Source organism: Salmo salar, chromosome 07 (genome assembly GCF_965601325.2).
Source record: "Salmo salar chromosome 07, fSalSal1, whole genome shotgun sequence".
Taxonomy (NCBI): Eukaryota; Metazoa; Chordata; class Actinopteri; order Salmoniformes; family Salmonidae; genus Salmo; species Salmo salar.
Genome location: NC_138297.1, coordinates 42,483,346 through 42,506,238, shown reverse-complemented (window position 1 = coordinate 42,506,238; position 22,893 = coordinate 42,483,346). Strand labels below are relative to the sequence as shown.

Genomic DNA, 22,893 nt, shown 5'->3' with positions numbered 1-22,893 from the left:
GACTTCTTTGTAGAAATCTCATAAAGCCATGAAACCAGCATTTAGAAACATTGAATTAGCATACTTGGCAGGATGATTTATTTTCACATATAAAATGGAGACAAATTAAGAGGATCTGTTCAGAAGGACTTTCGCGGTAAATTACTAATGGGATAGCCACCCTGTAGAGCAGTAGTGGATACATTCTGCTCAGCCTGCTCAGCCCTGTTACAGACGTGTTACGTCACTTCAGAACCACCAGGAGGAGCCTTTAAGGCAAAAAATAATACCATCAAAACGTGTAGTATTAGTAGGCCTAATTTTTTTATTTTATTTAACTAGGCAAGTCAGTTAAGAACAAACTCTTATTTACAATGACGGCCTAGGAACAGCGAGTTAATTGCCTTGTTCAGGGGCAGAACGACAGATTTCTACCTTGTCAGGTCGGGGATTCGATCAAGCAACCGTTACTGGCCCAACGCTCTAACCACTAGGCTACCTGTCGCCCCTAATATAATTAGTAGGTTTTATATAATTAGTAGGCTTAATATGTGTTGAATTAGTAGGCCTACTAGATTTTCCAGGTGTTGACACTGAAGATCATATTAATGTAGAAGGAGGTAGTAAATTATGAATGAAGACGAGTCTAAACAAACAATACTTTGTGGTATATTTATATCATTTATTTACATCTTTAATAATCTGAAACATACTGTAACAAATTAACATCAAAGTCAACAGTGCACCAAAAACCGGTCATTGAATCCTCCACAAAAACGTTCACAATTTTGAAATGTGTCATTTTATTTTCAAACTATTACCAAACCAAATCAAAGCTAATAGTCTGTTTCCATGTAATTACATTGTAATACATTTTGCATACATTAACCATTATCCTATCAAAAACGTATATGAGGATATTATCCATTCATTCATATAAGGCATGCAATACTATGTTTTGATATACCTGTGATAGACAGGTTAATTAGATTTAGATCAAAGTATATTTTGCCACTGTGGGACACACTGTGGGCCAGGGGGGATGCAGGATTGAGCAGCCCAGTAGCTGTATACAGATCTATGATCATTAACTTATCACAGTTCGCTTGCCAAGCGAATTCTGGGAAAACCAGTACAGTCAGTAATATTAGGGCTGAGTATTACCTTGTTTTAACACTGTTGTAATACCAAGAAAGCACCTAATATCTATTTATCATTTTGTGTCCGACCCAAACTATGATAGCCCATAGTCTGTGTCCCAGTTCAGCAGTGAAGGTTTGTTTTTTCTAAACACTTCCCCTTCCATGAGAGTAGCTCTATAGAATCAGAACTATAGAATTATCTTGTCAATAATGTTTTAGTGCAAAGACAGTTCAACAATACACATAATCAATTAGTTTTACCTTAAGGGTATTTAGAATTATTTCCCTACAAAAACAAAACATAGTTAAAAATAAGTTAACAGACTTTTAAAGATTTGTTTTGAACACGTTGAAAGACAGGTGCATATATACCAAAATGCACATATAGACTCAAGTCCAAACACACACAAAACAACAAAAACGCCATAAAACATTATTAAATAAAAATGGATAATCGATTCCATTTGTGAGGTGAAGTGTGTAAACGGAAATCAAGACGTCCTGTTGACGTCTCTCTACGTTGGCAAGTCAAGAGGGCGGTGTTATAATGACCTCTTTGGATCCAGGCAAAAGCCCTCTAGAACACAGGCCACTTGTCTGGCTATAGAACCACTTTGATTCAGGGTCTCGGACATCATTCTGTTGCTGTCTATTAATAACGTCCCTACCCCCTATCCTCCATTCTGTCTACTTCTGGGAAACCAGTCAAAGCAAAGCAAGCCAGAGAGCTAGAGATAACAAAGCTCAGGACTCCCAGGGGACTTGAGTTTGCTAAGTCCTACTTTGAGCTGGAATGGGCCTATCACTCTGACACACTGACTCGTTTACCTGATGTGTAACTAATGCCTATGGTCTGAACCCGCTTACCCACTGAACCAGCTATGAACAGTAATACAAAATGATCTCCTGTAGTTTCCAACAAATATGTTGTAATTATTTGACCATTTTTATTTTGTATATCTTTTTTTCTATTATTTTCACTTTTTTTGTCAATCGCTCAATGAGGTAGGTAATCCAAATGATGGCTATTTGTTCAAACATGACACATTTAGGAAAGGCACTCCCTGTAGGACTGCTATTTTTGCCACTATTATTTACAGTATTGCGATGTGACTCTGGCTATGGAGAATGAATGGTATAAAGTTTGGAATGTAATGCCAATGGATAAATCTGTGATACTGTGCATTAATCACAGGTATATCTGAGATGTATTTGGAGATGCTTAAGGTATGTGGATTTCTATGGCTATGTCCCTTGACTCAAGCCAACGCTTACATATGTCTCACAAATCATGTGTTTCCATTTATTTTGGTCAACTGCCTCAGTTGTCACAACAGTCTAGTATTTAGCACAGCAAGGGAAATGTGTTACAGCTCAGCTCCTCATTAAAATAATCATTTACTGACAGAACTTGGAATGTTCCGTATGCATTAAGGATCAAAGTACTTTTGTGAACTACAACACCATTATAACTTGAACTCCAAATAATGTCAATGCTACATTACCTTCATACAGAAAAGAGTCGTGTTCAAAACCTAGAGGCTGTCATTATACAAAGACAAGAGTGGAAAATGAGACATTGTAAAAAGGATTTAGCCAACAAAAGCCAACATACAAGGTATATTCAGTTTTGTTACCAAACAGTTTCCAAGAAAATGTTTTAATACCTTAATAAGATAAATGGGGCAAAATTAAGCGGGCTAAATAGATAATGGAAAGATAAAGGGAGCTAAATATATATATATTTTTTTACATTTTATTCAGTTTTGTAGTTAAATTCTTGATGAATTTTACAGAGACGGTGGTGCCAACGGTGAAGAGTATGTCAGCCATAATAACAATATTTGAGAATGAACTTGAGCTCATTTAAGCTTGTTGCCTGCTGACACCTTATATCACTCTGTAATAATACTCAAAACCAAAAAGCTGATATGACACTTTAGTATCTTGTTGTTATGAATAAAACAATTACCGTAATAAAATACATATATTGAGAAGCATTATTACTCAATAAGATGTATCATCATCATAAAAGTCCCTACCGATGCAGGCACCGCCTGATAGCCTAAGTGCTGGAACTTCACCGTTGACCTTTCGTACCCTAGGCTATTCACGGTCGCGTTGCCAATTTGACCTGAGGTGACCCCGGGGCCTCTTACTCGAGTGGCTGATACTTTTACAGCCAGTGGTGAAACTGAAGACGACACGTGGAGTGAGGTCAGGAATAGTTGAACTCCTCTTATCAAAACTCTGAGAGAGGCTGTTAAGAGAGTGGGCTGAGGTGGTTAGGGGTTAAGAAATACTATACCGAGGGTACTGTTGGAAGAAGTCTCCTACAACAGAGGCAATTAGGTTTTTTCCTGACGAGTCTATTTGAATTATTTCACAGTATAATCTAAAGCTTAGACAATCATGCAAGCTTAGAAAATAGATGTAATACAGCTATATAAATATATATACAAACATATCCATCATTTCCACTCAGAGATGTTTCACTCTTGAGAGGACGTTAGTTAGCTTCCTTGTGTGGAAATCAACAAGAGTTTGTCAGGAGTTTTTAAAACATATTGTAGCTATGAGCTTTTTGACAGTCAGAGTCGCTACAGAAAGCTGCAGAGATTATAAATTCATCTTCATGAGGTGATTTCCAAACGAAGCATGCCCACTGAATGTTGCTCTTTCTTGGGATGCGTTTACTGCAGGGAGGACCGTTTGTGATGCATGGCCCTCCTCTTCTTCACAACAAAGAATTCTGTGGATGACCAGCAGAGAGAGAACAGGTGTTAGTTCCCAGTCCCAGTAATGTAAGGGAAATAATGTTTGCATCCCAAATGGCACCCTATTCCCTGTATAGTGTACTAATTTTGACCAGGACCCATAGGGTTAAAAGTAGTGCACTAGATATAGAGGATAGGGTGGAATACGGGACACACACACAGCAAGGCTTATAACTGGGAAACTGTTTGGAAAAATGGCTTAGGCAACACAGTGTTGTTGTAAGGCCTGTTCCTAACATAGCTGAAATACAGTGCTTTTGCAAGCACACTGAGGTATTCACCGCTGTCACTCAACGGTTAATAACAGTTAACAGGTTAATAACAGGTTCATATGAAGTTCAAAACAACCTATAAACTTCTATTATCTCTCTTTAAATGAAGACCTCAGGGCTTGTGGTTGTAATAATCATAATAATAGTAAAAAATATACAAATGTATTTATTATTATTATTTATTTATTATCATTATAATGATAGTCAAGTTAACCTCTAGAATCCAACATTTTGTAGGCTACTAACTCTCTATTGCCTTTTTTCGTATGATTTTTGTACCAAGCCCAATAGAAGGAAAACAATAGGGGGAAAGGTGCAGCACCTCTCCCGTTCATTGACACTGACCTGTTATGGCGGCTTGTCTCCGTTTGACTGCTCCTGCCTTCTGGCTGGCCGCCATCTTCTCCGGCGTCTGGATCCTATAGCTCTCCCTGGTGGTCACCTCCAGGTACTCCTCTCCATAGCCGGACGACCCTGGAGACGATGCCGGCGCCAGCCTGACATTCTCGCTCTCTGCCCTCCGCCCGGCGATGCCAATCACCGGCTTCTTTACCACACAGCTGTGGTAGAACGCCGGCACATCCTGGCACTTCACCTCCTCCCACTCCACGCTGGCGCTGTTGGTGGCCGGCCGGCCGGCGTTGAAGTCAAAGTCCCAGCGCTTGTTGGCCGACTCCACGCTCATACACAGGTGCCTCTGGAAGTCCTGTTGCAGCTGCTCGTGGTCCACAGGCCCAAACAGGTTCCTTCTCACCGGGCCCTGGGCCCTCTGCTTCAGCTCCTCCATACTCCCACAGACCAGCATGGCCCCATCAGATGATAATGATGATGCCATCTCAATGTCTCTGAGAGAGAAAGGGAGAGGGTTAAAGGTGAGGTGTCTGTTTTTCTATGAGGTGTGGCCCAGGTCACTACTGGTGTGGCCTAGGTTTAGACACACACACACACACACTCATACCAACACACACTAAACACACAGAACACCTGTTCTGTTCAGCGTTTGCCCTTTTAGGGCATCGTTGAATTTTATGTGATCAAACACACATGCCCTACCTCCCTCAAACTCAACTCTGGACCTTAAAGCCAGTTCCACTGCATTTTTTTCATTGTTTCCCTCTAATCAGGGATTGATATAGACCTTGGACACCAAGAGTGTGCAATTAATTATCAGGTAGAACAGAAAACCAGCAGGCTCCGGACCTTGTAGGGTAAGAGTTGAGTACCCCTGCCCTACCTAACCCACTTGGTCTCTTATCATATGGTTAATTACTCACACACCAAATAAATCTCCAACATCCATAGAATCAGAATAGAAGAACGCCTGAAGAATGTAAAAATGAACCTGCTCCACCTGCTCTGGTCTCTGCTCTGGCTGCCAGAGGTGAAAGGTCAGGAGGAAAGGTCACATAGTGCGGCCCGGGAAACGTATGGAGAATGTTTCAACTCATGTGAGAATGTTTTATGTGCTCTTCTAGTCACCCCATGTAATTACAGGGATACATTCTGAACTTCAGGAATTTTACACGTTTTTGTAGTTTACGAGTTACAACCGTCCAATACTACTGTTTTAAATGAACACTTTCTTATTTTTAGTGACACGCAAACATTCTACACACCAAGGAAACCTAGGACTCTCAGAGTAGGAGTGCTGATCTAGGATCAGTTTTGCCTTTTAGATCATAAGGAATATGATTATATGGACAGGTCCTAGATCAGCACTCCTACTCTGAGACTCTTTGTAAATACAGGCCCTGATCAGCTTTTTTTTAAATTAATAGGTTCAAAAATCACATAATTCACCACAGCAATTCAATAAAAAAAATCAATAGCAAGTAAACCATTATACAGTATAGGCCTACATTACAACTTCCAAAGTCTAGAAAATATTCATTAATATCCAATAGATCACATGTAAGTCAGAATTTTTCAAATAAATACCTGTTAGGTTGGTCAGATTAGCCTTGCTGAGTCTATCCCTGGTCTATAATGAGAACTTCCCTTCCCTGACCTTTCTTATCAAAGTTAGAAACATCTAGATCTTTTTTTCTTATTATTTTGCCTCCTTGAAATACAGTTTTACCCGCCAGAGTGTATCAGTCAGTTACCCACTATCAGCATCAGTGAATGGGAAGGAACCACACTAAAAAAGGTGCGCCAGACAGGCAGTGAATCATTTCTAAAAAAATCGTTAACCGGTGGGATTGAGCAAACTTTACAGCGTCTGGGATGCAACTACGTCTGCATTAAAATGCCAGCCCCCTCATACAAAGAAACACGCTTGTGTAACAGAAACCATTATTCCACATTGTGAACATTAGGTTTTATGCATCAGATGGACAACCTTTTCAGACGTTCATCTATAAAGAAAACGCAAAGAAACAGCCAAATTGAAAATAAAACACATACAAAAAAATTAAAAAATATGAATCAAACAGGTAAAATAAGATTTTTAGTATGTTGTACTTTGAGAGACGCATACACTATGCTGGGTTTCTTGGATGACTCAACTGCTGGGTTGCTTGGATGACTCAACTGCTGGGTTGCTTGGATGACTCAACTGCTGGGTTGCTTGGGTGACTCAACTGCTGGGTTGCTTGGGTGACTCAACTGCTGGGTTGCAGGCATTCGGTCACTTAGTTGGGTTGTTTTCTTTATTGATGCTAAGTTATTAAGATATGACCAAGCGGGTTGGATCAGAAGACTGGAAGCATAGCTTTAGTAGGGACCTAGCTTTCAGACACTTGGTGACCCGTGAGAGTAAATGTCATTCCGGTTAATCTGTTCTGTTGTATTGTTATTAGGAGTCTGAACGTTAACATGTTTAAATGAAATTGGGATCTTCAACGTTAAGAAAAATCCCTAAATGAAAAACAAAGTTTTTCTGTTTTTTACCCTACAAAATGCAGTTATCACAAAATACATTATTTTCCATGTTATGGACATCTAGACAATAGGCAATTAAGGCCTGGGGAAAGTTATGTATTTTAAATAAAACCAGGGGAGAAGACGTTGGTGAATTTGCAAGGCATGCAAGACAAGACATTGCGAGATACAGATTACCAAGACATATACACTCGTTTCTGCCTGCCCCCTCATTTCTCTCCCTCGTGCTCCGCTAATGATGACAGTTTGTGTTCACTCTTTGGTTTGTTGCGTGTAGAATATCGTGGCCTATTCATTCATGATAGGCCCTGCTTTACTGAAGTTGTGAGACATTGCAAGCCAAGAAATTGCGAGATACAGCATTCTATTGCGAGATACAGCTTTTGATTGCCGATCAATAGGCCTAGTGTCAGTTCGGACTCTGTCTGCCTGGTGGCCAACCTGCCTATACTGTGCCCTCCCTCTCCCTCTGTCCCTCACTGGCTCGCTATGAAAGACGCAAGTGTTTGCATTTTCGTAAGTACGGCAACAAATCAGTCTCCTCCATTCCAAAATTACGGAATCTTAGGAGTCGATTCCTAGTGGAATCGAATCTTGCACTTAGAAATGGGAGTCAACGTGGAGGAAGTGAAGGAATCAATTGTTTTGGAGTCAACTCTCCACCCCTATGTCATCGTCGTTAAGATTTGGAAAAATGGCAGAGAAAGGCAAGCAACAGCAGCAAAGTCCCGTATGGAAATACTTTAAGAAGTTAAATGAGAAGGAAATGCTAACTTGCAAAGTGGAATTGAGGTACAGTAATGGAGGTACAGGTGTAATGCTTAACCATCTGAAAAGGACACACTGTGATACCTCAAACCGTTGCTTGCAGCAGCGCATCTCCATTGTGAATTCACGTTGAATTTTATGAATTTTTCTTCGTGTTTTAACGGAAAACCGATAAAAAAATTGCAGTTTAAACGTTAAGAAATGTTTACTATTTGTCACATCCCTAATTGTTATCACATTTTAAGGTTGAACACTGACCCTTTTATAGCTTTAATGAGGCTTACACAACTGTATGAGTCCCTCAAGAGCCTATGTATATCCAAATGTTGGGATAGTTAGCACTTTGTTATGTAAGTAATCATGTTACTCATTTTATATTAAAATATGTCATGTGCAAAAATATTATAGGTACATTTTATTTTGCACTGAACAAACTTAACATGATTAACAAGAATGACACTTAAGTCTCACGGGTGGCCAAAAGTAACTATCCTAAAGCCACGCCTCTTATAGGCCACCCCTCCTGAAAATAACATTTTTAAAGTTGGTGGGTCAACCCTGCATGAAAGTGAATAAAAACCGATTGATGCTAAATTAACCCATGTTGGGGTAATCCCAACAACCCAAAATGTTGGGTTATTCAATAAATAATTCAGCATATGTTGTGTTCAATATTTACCTAGTGCTGGGTTACCAAATAACACAAATTGGGTTGTTTTTAACCCACCATTTTTTTGGGTGTAAACAGGGTCGAGAGCCAGGGAATTGATGAGGTGGAGGTCGACTCAGTTGAGCATTGCGCAATGGCCTGTCAACTGTTTTAAAACAAATGTACACACTTAAACTGGGAGTTTACATTATATTCGTTGCTCTCTAGCTATATATATTGAATAACTTATATAAAGCAAAATCATAAAGTGAACAGTAGGCCTAGTAGGATATAGGTTAGGCCTACTATACCAAAGATGCCTATTCTCTACATTGCGTTCATGACGCAGTTTGATACAATTCTTAGCCTGTTCCGTGAAGAAAAAAAGTTTTACGTAAAATCCTTTGATTAAAATAAGACTTCTTTCCAATAACATATTTTCATGAAAACAAAAACATTATTCTAAACGAATATAAACTGGCATTCCCTCAACAGCAACAGCTCAACTCCTTGGAGTGAAAGTTGTTTGCATCAAAAAGTGGGCGCGGTAACTAGATCATTTACAACTCTCTGGAATCCCCAGACCCACACAAACATTCTCAATCTCCGATCATAATTGTGCCCAACTTCTCCAAATAGGCGATAAGAGGAGAACAACTTTGAAACTCTACCACGTTTTAAGAGTACAGCACTCGATATCATTGCCAGATGTTAAAATAGATTCAAAGTAGCCTTATTTTGAACATAACACAGCAGAAGTATAAATCACAGATGACGCAGTTCCATTCGCATACTACATGAGAAGTTGGTCAATGAGATGCAACAGAAAAAAATACACATTGACAATAAAAACCCGAAAAGCACAGATTTGTCTATCGTTTGACTCTGCAAAGTCTGAATAACAATAATGCAAAGCTTCTCAAATGTTGCCAATGTGACTTCTCTTACCATCACTGTCCAATGATGCACTCAAATCTGAAATAATGTTGCGATTCCTGATGTCGTGGGTTAAAATTGACGCGCCTCACCGAAGTATAGACTGATGCTCTTCACTGCCCACGATCAACTAATATCACTTTAAAAGCTCCCAGTTATTGCGCTCGCTTGTCCCCTTATGTGACTTGTTTGTTCCTAGAAGGCAATGGGACGTCCTACTGCCACAGAAGATTTCATCACGTGATAATCACCGCAGAAGACTTAATCACGTCATAATCATCATAACAATCGGGTTTTTGGAGCTGGACCATTGAGCTGGACAATGCCCAAGGAAAACACCTTTATATAATCAGTGATTCAATCAATTTCATCCAATGACACAAAGAGTTGGTATAAGTGCGCATCCTGGCCTTGCATTATTAATTAAATACACTCTTAGGAAAAAAAAGGTGCTATCTAAAACCGAAAAGGGTTCTTCGATGGTTCCCATATGAGAACCCTTTGAAGAACCCTTTTGGGTTCCATGTAGAACCCTTTCCACAGAGGGTTCTACCTGGAACCTAAAAGGGTTCTTTCTAGCCGGAACCAAAAAGGGTTATCCTATGGGGCCAGCCAAAGAACCGTTATGGAACACTTTTTTCAAGAGTGTAGGTTAATGTACAATCTGGCATGCAATAAAAATCATCTTGGTATAGACTACTTTTTTGAAATCAACCAACACATTTTCTATGAGTTTTTCAAAATATTTCCTACCTCGTTTTCATTATAAGAACGTTTTGAAGTTCGGTTGTAAAATTCGAACTGCGCGCAAAGACTTGTTGCACTGTGCGAGAGTTCTCCTCTCTCTAGGTAAAATACCTTGGCACATAGGACCCATTTACCCAGCTCTTTTGAATGTGACACATTCTTATGTTGGCATTGCGTCACGTTTTTCCTTGGCTCGGTTCCAAGACCACAAGTCACGTTGAATTTCAACGTGAGCGAGTCAACCCTCTACTCCATTTTGTATTTTTTTCTCCCCCAGTTTAGCCTACGTTTCATTTAGGTACAGTCATCTCCCGCTCGAAAAGTTCTCAATGGGACTGACTAGGCACAAAATGTTTTTGTTGTTGCTTTGTGCCATTTTCAAAAAGTTTGACCTATAGTTGAGATTACTATTTTGGACAGTAGGTTACATATCAAGCATAAGGTCCATGTTAGTCTATTATGTTAGTCTAGTAAATCTATGTTAGTCTATTGAGCTATCTATTAGTATTAGTCCGAATTAACATGAATGACTTATTCTAACTAACATTAATTACAATGTTAGTGTAAATAACATAATATTTAATGAAAATGAATTAAAACATGTACAAAGCTTTAATAATACACAATTATAGTAGGCCACATATAGACAACAACAAGGCTGCGTTTACACAGGCAGACAATTCTGATCTTTTTTTCACTAATTGGTCTTTTGACCAATCACATCAGGTCTTTTCACATCAGCTCTTTTTCAGAGATGATTTGATTAGTCAAAAGACCAATTTGTGAAATAAATTCATGGAAAAATATCAGATTTGGCCTGCCTGTGTAAACTGCAGCCAAAGTGTCATGTTATTATTGATGATTTATGTCTTGTTATACCTTTAATTTATGTGTTTAGTCTCCTGGTATTACACTCTCACATAGAGATAAATTATGTCAATAAGAGATGTTTGCTTAGGCTATACAACATTGTTAAACATTTCCAGTGAATGACTGAGTGAGGCGTCTGTTTCTCAAACTTGACACTCTAATGTACTTGTCCTCTTGCTCAGTTGCACACCGGAGCCTCCTACTCCTCTTTCTATTCTGGTTAGAGACAGTTTGCGCTGTTCTGTCAAGGGAGTAGTACACAGCGTTGTACGAGATCTTCAGTTTCTTGGCAATTTCTCGCATAGAATAGACTTCATTTCTCAGAACAAGAATAGACTGCCGAGTTTCAGAAGAAAGTTTTTTGTTACTGAACATTTTGAGCCTGTAATCAAACCCACAAATGCTGATGCGCCAGATACTCAACTAGTCTAAAGAAGGCCAGTTTTATTGCTTCTTTAATCAGGACAACAGTTTTCATCCGTGCTAACATAATTGCAAAAGGGTTTTCTAATGATCAATTAAAATGATAAACTTGGATTAGCTAACACAACATGCCATTGGAACACAGGAGTGATGGTTGCTGATAATGGGCCTCCGTACGCCTATGTAGATATTCCATTAAGAATCAGCCGTTTCCAACTACAATAGTCATTTACAACATCAACAAAATCTACACTGTATTTCTGATCAATCTGATGTTATTTTAATGCACAAAAAAATGTGCTTTTCAAGGAAATGTCTAAGTGACCCCAAACTTTTGAATGGTAGTGTATATGGTATCACTATTAAAGTAATATCTCATTCCTTGTATCTTTATTACATACCAGTGGATCCCCTTCCTCATAGGTCCTTTCTCCTCTTTCAATTATTACATAGGTTCTGTCATTCTTGCATGGCTGTGGGGTGACATCATAGGGACTGTTTGTTCAGGGGCCAACACCCAACACCACTCCTCAGTCTGAGCTGAGGTTGTTCCAGGTTTCCAGACCAACGGCTATTGCTATTTATACATCAGCTGACGTAAAGACATACAGCATCACTTTCCCACTGAATTGGATATTGGCAACCCAAACATGGCAACTAGAGGTCACTTTTGAACATTTGACTCTGAAGTTGATTGTACTGCATTGTACTCTGCTAAACTTAACGTAGGCCTACTATATTTTCTGGAGCTTTGATGCCAACTTTTCTGGTGGTAGTATTATCATAATACATAGCTGGCAGGCCAGGCCTTCTCCCCTCTTCACCTATCTCTCCACCCCCCCCCCCCCCCCCCAAAAGATGAGTTTAAAACACAGATAAGTATGATCTGTAGAGTTGGCAAGGATGTGTTTGAGATATAGTCTTTGGTTAGAGTGCATTTTGTTAGTTGCACATTGTCAAATAAGGGTTAGGCAGGATTCTTCCAAAAGAGAATAACTGGGCGTCTCCATTTGATTCCAACTCTGTCATGGTGACGATTGTATTATGACAGAGTAATGGGTTGACTCACTCACTGACTGTTCCTACTCTTGAGAACGTGCCCATGACAGTGCCCACGACTCTCTGAATTCAGCTGGTACCTTGAAGAACAAATCAGTCTTTGTGCATAGCGGGGTTGGGCTCAATTAGAATTAAAGGCAGTCAATTCAGGAAGCAAACTGAAATGAAAATTAAATGATTGAAAAAGGGGCATCTATTTTTAATGGCTTCTTAATTGACTGTAAATGAGAAGCTATTCATCTCAAAAGTTGTAACATTTTGGGAATTTGAATTCAAATTCAATTGGATTTGAGCCCAATCCTGCTGCATAGCGGTTTGTATACACTGTAAAGTTTGGATGATCATCAACAGACAATGATGCTTCTCAGTGTTTGTGGGAAATGTGTCCCTCCATTGTTTTCCCTTTGACCCTGTCCTTATTTACTGTCTATCTATTGTTCTCCAGGCCAGTCTTTAATCCTCCTGTCTGTCTACAATATAATTTAACTGCTAAGGACAGCACATTGCTAAGGACAGCACATTTGTCTATTAGCACCTTGACCCATGTTGTCTACAGAGTGCAGGCCCTTTAGAAACATACACTTAGCACAACAGCCAATACCCTAACTGGCACAAAGTACATTGTATTATATGGTTGAGTAGGCCCTATTATGTATTGTGTTGGATGATAATCATATAATCTAAAAATAGCTATCATTGGTTTGACATTTAAAATGTTTTAGAATAATCTCATAAATATGTATTGGTCTTGTAAAAACACTACAGAAATCAGATACTTTTCCGCTATCATTACAATAATATCCAACACTGAATCCTATTTGTCAAACTCAGGATGTGGAACAATTTTCTTAATGGAAAAAAAAGGGACAAATCTTGTCAATGGGCTTCTGGGTGTGAGGAAACTCTGAAATGAAATACTTGCAGGCTTATATGCCCCAAGATGGTAAATGTGCACATGTATCGTAGGAGGCACTGCAGAGGGCACAGTTCACAGTTTCATTTCTACAGGAAGTTTATAGTAAGAGGAAGCGGAGAACCACAGAGAGAAGGACCTCAGTTCACACGTGTAGGGGGTTTCATATGCCCTTCTGACAGAATTAACCAAGGCTCACAGATACTACAGAAAGTATACGTTTATATGCTCATGGAGACCATACAGTATGTCCCACATGCTAGTATCAGAAGCACATGGGGTTTCATTTGTTGGTTGTCAGCAATTCAGGGCACCCCATATTATTAAAATGCTATTTTAAAATGCACACTATTTTCAGGAAATTCTCAAGATTGTCCTATAAATTAGGACATTCACTGCCTTTGCTGGCTCTTGTGTGGTCCTGATAGTGATACCACATCATCAGACTTTGGCTGCAGGGAAAGAAGGGAGGCAAGCTGTCAGATTCCAGTAGTGACATGCCTGCTGCTACCGTCGATTAATTGAAAATATAAGAGTACTACTACCACTCATTTTCTGTCTCCCCAAGGCTCAATATCATACTCCCTCAACATTCAGCCACGTAGGATATATTGCAACCCAAGCTGTGCAGAGCAATAATGGAACGGCAATAACAAGCAGCAAGACCCCCCCCCCCCCCCATACCTCCAACCTCCCCCATGCTCAAGTAAAGGAGGGGAAAGGAGGTGCCAGTAGGGGAGTAGTAGTCCTCCAGCTGTAGGAGTTACAGGTGGGGGAAGAGGGGAGAGGGGGACTGGGTTCAATTTCATGGGGGGTGAGTGGGGATCGGTGGGGGTGCAGGGGGGTAGGTTGGAGAGGGAGAGAGTGCAGCAGCTGGATATTGTCAGGGGGTGCACTGGGGGAGTACAATTTCAGGGTGAACTGGTTTAAGATGAACTGTGCCTGGAAAGGCCAGGCCTGGTGCTTAGGACTGTTTTTTGGGGGGCTGGGAGGACTGTTTTTTGGGGGGCTGGGAGGACTGTTTGTTGGTGGGCTGGGAGGACTGTTTTTTGGGGGGGCTGGGAGGACTGTTTTTTGGGGGGCTGGGAGGACTGTTTGTTGGGGGGCTGGGAGGACTGTTTTTTGGGGGGCTGGGAGGACTGTTTGTTGGGGGGCTGGGAGGACTGTTTTTTGGGGGGCTGGGAGGACTGTTTGTTGGGGGGCTGGGAGGTTCTGTGGTGTAGAGCGCAGACTTTCAATTTCAATCTCTTCCTTTGGAGTGAGCTACGTATGGGCTTTTGTGCGTGTATGTGTGTGTGTGCGTGCTCGTGTGTGTATAGATACAGTATAGACATTTCTAGATACAGTATACAGTGGATTCGGAAAGTATTCAGACCCCTTGACTTTTTCCACATTTTGTGACATTACAGCCTTGTTCTAAAATGTATGAAGAAAAAAAAATCTTCATCAATCTAGACACAATACCCCATAATGACAAAGCAAAAACAGGTTTTTAGACATTTTTGCTAATTTATTAAACATAAAAACATAAATACATGATTTACTTAAGTATTCAGACCCTTTGCTATGAGACTCAAAATTGAGCTCAGGTGCATCCTGTTTCCATTTATCATCCTTGAGATGTTTCTACAACTTGATTGGAGTCCAACTGTGGAAAATTCAATTGATTGGACATGATTTGGAAAGGCACACACCGGTCTTTATAAGGTCCCACAGTTGACATTGCATGTCAGAGCAAAAACCAAGCCATGAGGTTGAAGGAATTGTCCATAGAGCTCCGAGATATGATTGTATCGAGGCACAGATCTGGGGAAGGGTACCAAAAACATTCTGCAGCATTGAAGGTACCCAAGAACGCAGTGGCCTCCATCATTCTTAAATGGAAGAAGTTTGGAACCACCAAGACTCTTCCTAGAGCTGGCCACAAGGCCAAACTGAGCAATCGGGAGAGAAGGTCATTGGTCAGGGAGGTGACCAAGAACCCGATGGTCATTATGACATGGCTTCAGAGTTCCTCTGTGGATATGGGAGAAAATTCCAGAAGGACAACCATCTCTGCAGCACTCCACCAATCAGGCTTTTATGGTAGAGTGACCAGATGGAAGCCACTCCTCAGTAAAAGGCACATGACAGCTCACTTGGCGTTTGCCAAAAAGCACCTAAAGACTCTCAGACCATGAGAAACAAGATTCTCTGGTCTGATGAAACCAAGATTGAACTCTTTGGCCTGAATGCCAAGCTTCACATCTGGAGGAAACCTGGCACCATACCAACAGTGAAGCACTTTGGTGGCAGCATCATGCTGTGGGGATGTTTTTCAGTGGCAGGGACTAGAACACTCAAGTCTGTAATCACTGCCAAAGGTGCTTTAACAAAGTACTGAGTAAAGGGTCTGAATACTTACATAAATTTATATTTCAATTTTTTTGGTTTTATACATTTGTAAAGTGTCTAAAAACCTGCTTTTGCTTTGTCATTATGGGGTTTTGTGTGTAGATTGATGAGGGGGGGAAAACTTTTTAATCCATTTTAGAATAAGTCTGTAACGTAACAAAATGTGGAAAAAGTCAAGGGGTCGGAATACTTTCCGAATGCACTGTATACAGGTGTGTGTGTGTCTGTACTTAGTGTACCGAGTCATCTGTTATTTTCAGTGTGTCTGTGGTTTAAGGTGATGAGGTCCCTGCTCTTTGAAAGGTGTTTTTCCAGTAAATATATCTGTGTCGGTGGGCCAAGTAGATAACTATATCCTTTGTTTTCTTCCCAACGTATGTGCATGATGGGAAGTGACTCTCTAGCCCTCTCTTAATGACACCCTAAACCAATAGTCCATTTTCTACTTTACCTATGTAATCCAACACACTTAAGGTAAAGTTTTCGGCGACATTTGTACATTTCAGACCCAAATGCTCTCACGCGTACTAGCCTTGAATAGCATGTCTGTTCATTGTCTTTTGGATATAAGGTGAAATGCTGTTATGATTCCTATGGTGTGTTTTTATCCTTATCTTCATCTGGACCCCATCTGGTTTACATCTGGTCATAGTGTATAGGGCCCAGGCCTGCTTGTGAATGTGTAAGCGTGTGAGTATACGTGAGTGAGGTTGTGCATGCAACTAGCAAGGACACTCTCTCTTCCAGCTGGATGGAGTTTACTCGAACTGCTGGACAGCAGTGATGGTGAGGTTTTATGGGTTATAGCATGTGTCAAACTCATCCCACGGAGGGCCCGGGTGTCGGCAGGTTTTCGCTCCTCCCATGTACTTGATTGGTTCATTAAGATCACTAATTAGTAAAGAACTCTCCTGGTTGTCCAGGTCTTAATTGAAAGGGAAACCCCCCAAAAAACAGCAGACACTAGGACCTCCATGGAATGAGTTTGACACCCGTGTTAAAGTAAGAGAGAATACGTCCAGATAACTGAGTGTCTCCTGTAAGGGGAAACATAAGGGAGGGGGGGCAGAGAGACCCTGTGCTGGGGTCCGCTCAATTGCTAAGGGAGCTGGGGTGTTGATGGTGACTGGGTAAAGTGGGCTCATCACCATTCAAATTGCTCTGGTCTGGAGTGAGTCTGATCTTATGAACCTGACTGAAGGAGAGAGAGGGAGAGACAAAGCGAGAGAGAGAAGAGAGAAAGAGAAAGATTCTTCCCTTCCCAGACTGCGCCCCTTCTGTCTCATGGCTCGCTTCACTGCTCACTTCACCTTGAGTAGTCAAGGTCATTACATGGGGTGTGTGTGTAGGACTCCACGGACCTACTCTCTGGAACAATGGGCCTTGAGCAGTGAGCAGGGCTGAGTAGGAGACGTCTAGCTATCTGCTCCAGAATAATGTTTAAATTATACCTCTGTTAAAGAGACCCTCAGTGAGTTCTATTACACTGGAGGACTGACTGGGGATTCAAGATCAGATAGGTCCTTGCGGGGTTGACCAATGGCATGTATGTGTGCACGGGTGTGCATGCCTCTGTGGTTGCTTGTGTGTATTTATGTTTGGAAACTGTTTGTGCTTGTTTGAGAGAGCTGTACAGGAAGCAGGGGCCCATTCTAAATCACCAAGTAGAGGTAGTGGACAGATGTCGCTACTATGATGAGTGCTTTGGGAGTAGTGGTGTGTTACAGTGCTAATGCATTAGCAATCATCAACAAATAGCACGTTTAAAACTTTTGGGGTTTGGTAATAATAATGTTTGGTAACAAGTAAAGTAGAACAGACAGAGAAAAAGCAAACAAAGGATAAGTTATCATCAAGACAGTTTGAGTTTCATACTCCTGTTTTTATCTTTGCTTTAGGGCAAGAGAGAACTGTTTAAGCCCTGAGGCTATGATTTAATTAGGGGTGTTTTCCGCCATGCTGATCCTCAACAAGGGGACCCCACAGGGGTGCGTGCTCAGCCCCCTCCTGTACTCCTTGTTCACCCATGACTGCGTGGCAACGCAGATCTCCAAATGAATCGCCAAGTTTTCTGACGACATAACAGTGGTAGGCCTGATTGTCAACATTGACGAGACCGCCTACAGGGAGGAGGTTGAGGGCCCTGGCGGAGTGGTGCCAGGAAATTAACCATTGCCTCGTTATGTATCACATTCCAATGATAAAACTGGTGGGGGGTACGACGACAAGAGGACAAGTACATTAGAGTGTCTAGTTTGAGAAACAGACCCCTCACAAGTCCTCAACTGGCAGCTTCATTAAATAGTACCCGCAAAACACCAGTCTCAACATCAACAGTGAAGAGGTGACTCCGGGATGATGGGCTTCTTGGCAGAGTTCCTCTGTCCAGTGTCTGTTCTTTTGCACATCTTAATATTTTATTTTTATTGGCCAGTCTGAGATATGAATTTTTCTTTGCAACTCTGCCTAGAAGGCCAGCATCCCAGAGTCGCCTCTTCACTGTTGACATTGAGACTGGTGTTTTGCAAGTACTATTTAATGAAGCTGCCAGTTGAGGACTTGTCATCTGTTTCTCAAACTAGACACTCTAATGTACTTGTCCTCTTGCTCAGTTGTGCACCGGGGCCTCCCACTCCTCTTTCTATTCTGGTTAGAGACAGTTTGCGCTGTTCTGTGAAGGGAGTAGTACACAGCGTTGTACGAGATCTTCAGTTTCTTGGCAATTTCTCGCATGGAATAGCCTTCATTTCTCAGAACAAGAATAGACTGACGAGTTTCAGAAGAAATGTCTTTGTTTCTGGTCATTTTGAGCCTGTAATCAAATCCACAAATGCTGATGCTCCAGATACTCAACTAGTCTAAAGAAGGACAGTTTTATTGCTTCTTTAATCAGGACCACAGTTTTCAGCTGTGCTAACATAATTGCAAAATGGTTTTCTAACAATCAATTAGCCTTTTAAAATTATAAACTTGGATTAGCTAACACAATGTGCCATTGGAACACAGGAGTGATGGTTGCTGATAATGGGCCTCTGTACGCCTATGTAGATATTAGATTAAACATCAGCCGTTTCCAGCTACAATAGTCATTTACAACATTACACTGTGTTTCTGATCGATTTTAATTCATTTTAATGGACCAAAAAATTGCTTTTCTTTCAATAACAAGGACATTTCTAAGTGACCCCAAACTTTTTAACGTGTCACGTCCTGACCAGTAGAGGGTGTAGTTGGGTCAGGACGTGGCATGTTTGTGTTGGTTAAATGTTGGGTGGATGATTGGGACTTCCAATTGAAGGCAGGTGTGTATAGTTGCCTTTGATTGGAAGTCCTATATAGGTGTGTGTGTTTTTCTTTGGGGTTGTGGGTGGTTGTTTTTTGCACTGCGTTTCTAGCCTGCAGAACTATAGCTGTTGTCACTTTGTTTGAATTGTTAAGTGGATGCTCTACTCCTTTATTTTAATTAAAGATGAGTATTCACATACCTGCTGCGCCTTGGTCCATTTCTACAGAAGACAGCCGTTACAGAACCACCCACCAAAGGACCAAGCAGCAGAAGAGGAGGAAGCCACAGGAGAAGAAAATGGAGGCATGGACCTGGCAGGACGAAAGAAAATTCTGGGCGGACAAGTTAAGGGAGCTAAGGGAACCCGAGAGGCAGCCCCAAGATTTTTTTTGGGGGGGGCACACGGGTAGTTTGGCCAGGCCAGGGAAGAGCCGTAAGCCAGCTACCCGTGACTACAGGGAGGTGCGTACGAGGTGGAGGGCGTCATGTTACGCTGAGGTGCGCACCATCTCGCCTATACGGACGCACAGCCCACTTCGCCCAGTACCAGCGCCCCGCAGGTGCCAGGGCAAGGGGAGCATCGAGCCGGAAGGGATGATGCCAACCCTGCACTCAAGACCGCCAGTGCGCCCTTTCGGTCCGGTGTTTCCCGCTAGACACACTAGCATGGAGGTGCGTGTCTCCAGGCTGGTACGTCCAATACCTGCCCCACGCATCAGGAGTCAACAGTCGTCATCAGAGCTGCCCGCCAGTCAACAGTCACCAGAGCTGCCCGCCAGTCAACAGTCACCAGAGCTGCCCGCCAGTCAACAGTCGTCAGAGCTGCCCGCCAGTCAACAGTCGTCGGAGCTGCCCGCCAGTCAACAGTCGTCGGAGCTGCCCGCCAGTCAACAGTCGTCGGAGCTGCCCGCCAGTCAACAGTCGTCGGAGCTGCCCGCCAGTCAACAGTCGTCGGAGCTGCCCGCCAGTCAACAGTCGTCGGAGCTGCCCGCCAGTCAACAGTCGTCGGAGCTGCCCGCCAGTCAACAGTCGTCGGAACTGACTGGGGATTCAAGATCAGATAGGTCCTTGCGGGGTTGACCAATGGCATGTATGTGTGCACGGGTGTGCATGCCTCTGTGGTTGCTTGTGTGTATTTATGTTTGGAAACTGTTTGTGCTTGTTTGAGAGAGCTGTACAGGAAGCAGGGGCCCATTCTAAATCACCAAGTAGAGGTAGTGGACAGATGTCGCTACTATGATGAGTGCTTTGGGAGTAGTGGTGTGTTACAGTGCTAATGCATTAGCAATCATCAACAAATAGCACGTTTAAAACTTTTGGGGTTTGGTAATAATAATGTTTGGTAACAAGTAAAGTAGAACAGACAGAGAAAAAGCAAACAAAGGATAAGTCATCATCAAGACAGTTTGAGTTTCATACTCCTGTTTTTATCTTTGCTTTAGGGCAAGAGAGAACTGTTTAAGCCCTGAGGCTATGATTTAATTAGGGGTGTTTTCCGCCATGCTGATCCTCAACAAGGGGACCCCACAGGGGTGCGTGCTCAGCCCCCTCCTGTACTCCTTGTTCACCCATGACTGCGTGGCAACGCAGATCTCCAAATGAATCGCCAAGTTTTCTGACGACATAACAGTGGTAGGCCTGATTGTCAACATTGACGAGACCGCCTACAGGGAGGAGGTTGAGGGCCCTGGCGGAGTGGTGCCAGGAAAATAACCATTGCCTCGTTATGTATCACATTCCAATGATAAAACTGGTGGGGGGTACGACGACAAGAGGACAAGTACATTAGAGTGTCTAGTTTGAGAAACAGACCCCTCACAAGTCCTCAACTGGCAGCTTCATTAAATAGTACCCGCAAAACACCAGTCTCAACATCAACAGTGAAGAGGTGACTCCGGGATGATGGGCTTCTTGGCAGAGTTCCTCTGTCCAGTGTCTGTTCTTTTGCACATCTTAATATTTTATTTTTATTGGCCAGTCTGAGATATGAATTTTTCTTTGCAACTCTGCCTAGAAGGCCAGCATCCCAGAGTCGCCTCTTCACTGTTGACATTGAGACTGGTGTTTTGCAAGTACTATTTAATGAAGCTGCCAGTTGAGGACTTGTCATCTGTTTCTCAAACTAGACACTCTAATGTACTTGTCCTCTTGCTCAGTTGTGCACCGGGGCCTCCCACTCCTCTTTCTATTCTGGTTAGAGACAGTTTGCGCTGTTCTGTGAAGGGAGTAGTACACAGCGTTGTACGAGATCTTCAGTTTCTTGGCAATTTCTCGCATGGAATAGCCTTCATTTCTCAGAACAAGAATAGACTGACGAGTTTCAGAAGAAATGTCTTTGTTTCTGGTCATTTTGAGCCTGTAATCAAATCCACAAATGCTGATGCTCCAGATACTCAACTAGTCTAAAGAAGGACAGTTTTATTGCTTCTTTAATCAGGACCACAGTTTTCAGCTGTGCTAACATAATTGCAAAAGGGTTTTCTAACAATCAATTAGCCTTTTAAAATTATAAACTTGGATTAGCTAACACAATGTGCCATTGGAACACAGGAGTGATGGTTGCTGATAATGGGCCTCTGTACGCCTATGTAGATATTAGATTAAACATCAGCCGTTTCCAGCTACAATAGTCATTTACAACATTACACTGTGTTTCTGATCGATTTTAATTCATTTTAATGGACCAAAAAATTGCTTTTCTTTCAATAACAAGGACATTTCTAAGTGACCCCAAACTTTTTAACGTGTCACGTCCTGACCAGTAGAGGGTGTAGTTGGGTCAGGACGTGGCATGTTTGTGTTGGTTAAATGTTGGGTGGATGATTGGGACTTCCAATTGAAGGCAGGTGTGTATAGTTGCCTTTGATTGGAAGTCCTATATAGGTGTGTGTGTTTTTCTTTGGGGTTGTGGGTGGTTGTTTTTTGCACTGCGTTTCTAGCCTGCAGAACTATAGCTGTTGTCACTTTGTTTGAATTGTTAAGTGGATGCTCTACTCCTTTATTTTAATTAAAGATGAGTATTCACATACCTGCTGCGCCTTGGTCCATTTCTACAGAAGACAGCCGTTACATAACGGTAGTGTGTATATATACACTGTATATTCCGGACTCTGACATTGCTCGTTCTGTAATTTCTTAATTTCTTTCTTTTTAGATTTTTATACTATGTGTATATTGTCTTGTATTGCTAGGTATTACTACACTGTTGGTGCTAGAAACCCAAGCTTTTCGCTGCACCTGCGATAACATCTGCAAATCTGTGTACGCTAAACTTTTCTATGGTGCTGACCAGAGTTATTTTGTTTATCTTGCTGGAATCCTACAGCACATAGCTTGGCACAAAGTCAAGGGTTCTCTTTAGCCTGACATTTCAAAGATTTTAGAGCATGGCCCAATGACGTGTCAGCTTATTCCTTGTTATTTTGATCTAGACTGACTCTGGTTGATTTTAGTTTTAGGATTATGTTATGTGAGTTGGAGATTAAAGACCCCGTCCTCGAGATCTCCAGAACAAGTCTTCCTGAGACGTTTTGTTTTGCCCTGGGAAATCTTAGATTGGCATTGAACCAACTGAACCAGACTGCACTGAATTGTACTCTTGTACTGCCCCCAAGTGGTTGTAAAAGGGTACAACTTTGTTTAGAAAATTTGAAAACGGAATCTGTGAACTAGCTGCTACCAGCAGTGAACAGGCACTACCGTTACAACAAGTAGCTTTATCTCTATCTGCTGGACGCAATGCTTCACTGCATTTTCCACCGACATCTGACGAGCAAATGGAAGGGAGGGGCCCAT

General features: G+C 41.8%; 1 protein-coding gene across 2 annotated transcripts; it reads right to left on the bottom strand.

The window, feature by feature from the left end:
* Positions 1-640: 640 nt before the first annotated feature.
* Positions 641-10,381, bottom strand: LOC106609234 (cyclin-dependent kinase inhibitor 1B). 2 transcript variants are annotated; one of them, XM_014207786.3, is made up of 3 exons: positions 10,160-10,381; positions 4,516-5,015; positions 641-3,873 (listed from the first exon to the last, which is right to left on the bottom strand). In XM_014207786.3, the coding sequence occupies exons 1-3, from the start codon at positions 10,168-10,170 to the stop codon at positions 3,815-3,817; spliced, it is 570 nt and encodes a 189-aa protein (XP_014063261.1). In that variant the 5' UTR covers positions 10,171-10,381; the 3' UTR covers positions 641-3,814. The 2 variants fall into 2 exon arrangements, with proteins under 2 accessions (XP_014063261.1, XP_014063262.1); XM_014207787.3 differs by lacking the exon at positions 10,160-10,381 and adding an exon at positions 9,419-10,080.
* Positions 10,382-22,893: the final 12,512 nt, after the last annotated feature.

Coding starts and splice junctions, on each gene's coding strand:
- LOC106609234 (XM_014207786.3), bottom strand. Junction 3,874..4,515: donor GAGACAAGCCGCCATAACAG/GTCAGTGTCAAT, acceptor GGTCATCCACAG/AATTCTTTGTTGTGAAGAAG.